The 525-nt window shown below is 58.7% G+C and overlaps 1 protein-coding gene across 1 annotated transcript in view; it reads right to left on the bottom strand.

The window, feature by feature from the left end:
- The window catches only part of GJB1 (gap junction protein beta 1), a 3,077-nt gene extending 2,558 nt beyond the window's left edge, over window positions 1-519 (bottom strand). Inside the window, exon 1 of the mRNA XM_077763153.1 lies at window positions 5-519. Within this exon, the coding sequence (XP_077619279.1) occupies window positions 5-511 (507 nt within the window). The 5' untranslated portion in view covers window positions 512-519. The remainder of the gene's footprint in view (window positions 1-4) is intronic.
- Window positions 520-525: the final 6 nt, after the last annotated feature.

The following is a 525-nucleotide window of genomic DNA, read 5'->3' as shown; positions in this document are numbered from 1 at the left end:
AGGCCTCGCACTTGACCAGCCGCACCATGGCGTAGCCCGGGTAGAGCAGATAAAAGACGTACATGAAGGCGGCCTCGAACAGCAGCCGGAAGACCACACTGATGACATAGGTCCACCACAGTGTCCCTGAGATGTGGACCTTGTGCCTCTTCACCTCCTCCAGGTGGAGGGGGTCCCCGTGACCCTCCAGTCGCAGCATTTTCTTTTCTATGTGCTGCTGGTGAGCCACGTGCATGGCTACGAGGAGAGCCGGGGTGGAGACCAGGATCAGCTGCAGAGACCACAGCCGGACGTGGGAGATGGGGAAAAAGTGGTCATAGCAGACGCTGTTGCAGCCGGGCTGAAGGGTGTTGCAGATGAAGGAGGACTTCTCGTCGCCCCACACGCTCTCTGCGGCCACCACCAGCACCATGATCCTGAAGATGAAGATGACCGAGAGCCACACCCGACCAATGGCAGTCGAATGCCGGTTCACGCCACTGAGCAAGGTGTACAAACCTGTCCAGTTCATCCTGCCTTCTTCAC

Source organism: Crocuta crocuta, unplaced genomic scaffold (genome assembly GCF_008692635.1).
Source record: "Crocuta crocuta isolate KB4526 unplaced genomic scaffold, BGI_CrCroc_1.0 scaffold440, whole genome shotgun sequence".
In the NCBI taxonomy this organism is placed as follows: Eukaryota; Metazoa; Chordata; class Mammalia; order Carnivora; family Hyaenidae; genus Crocuta; species Crocuta crocuta.
Note: the sequence above shows the minus strand (reverse complement) of the source record. Positions and strands in the feature narration are given on the sequence as shown.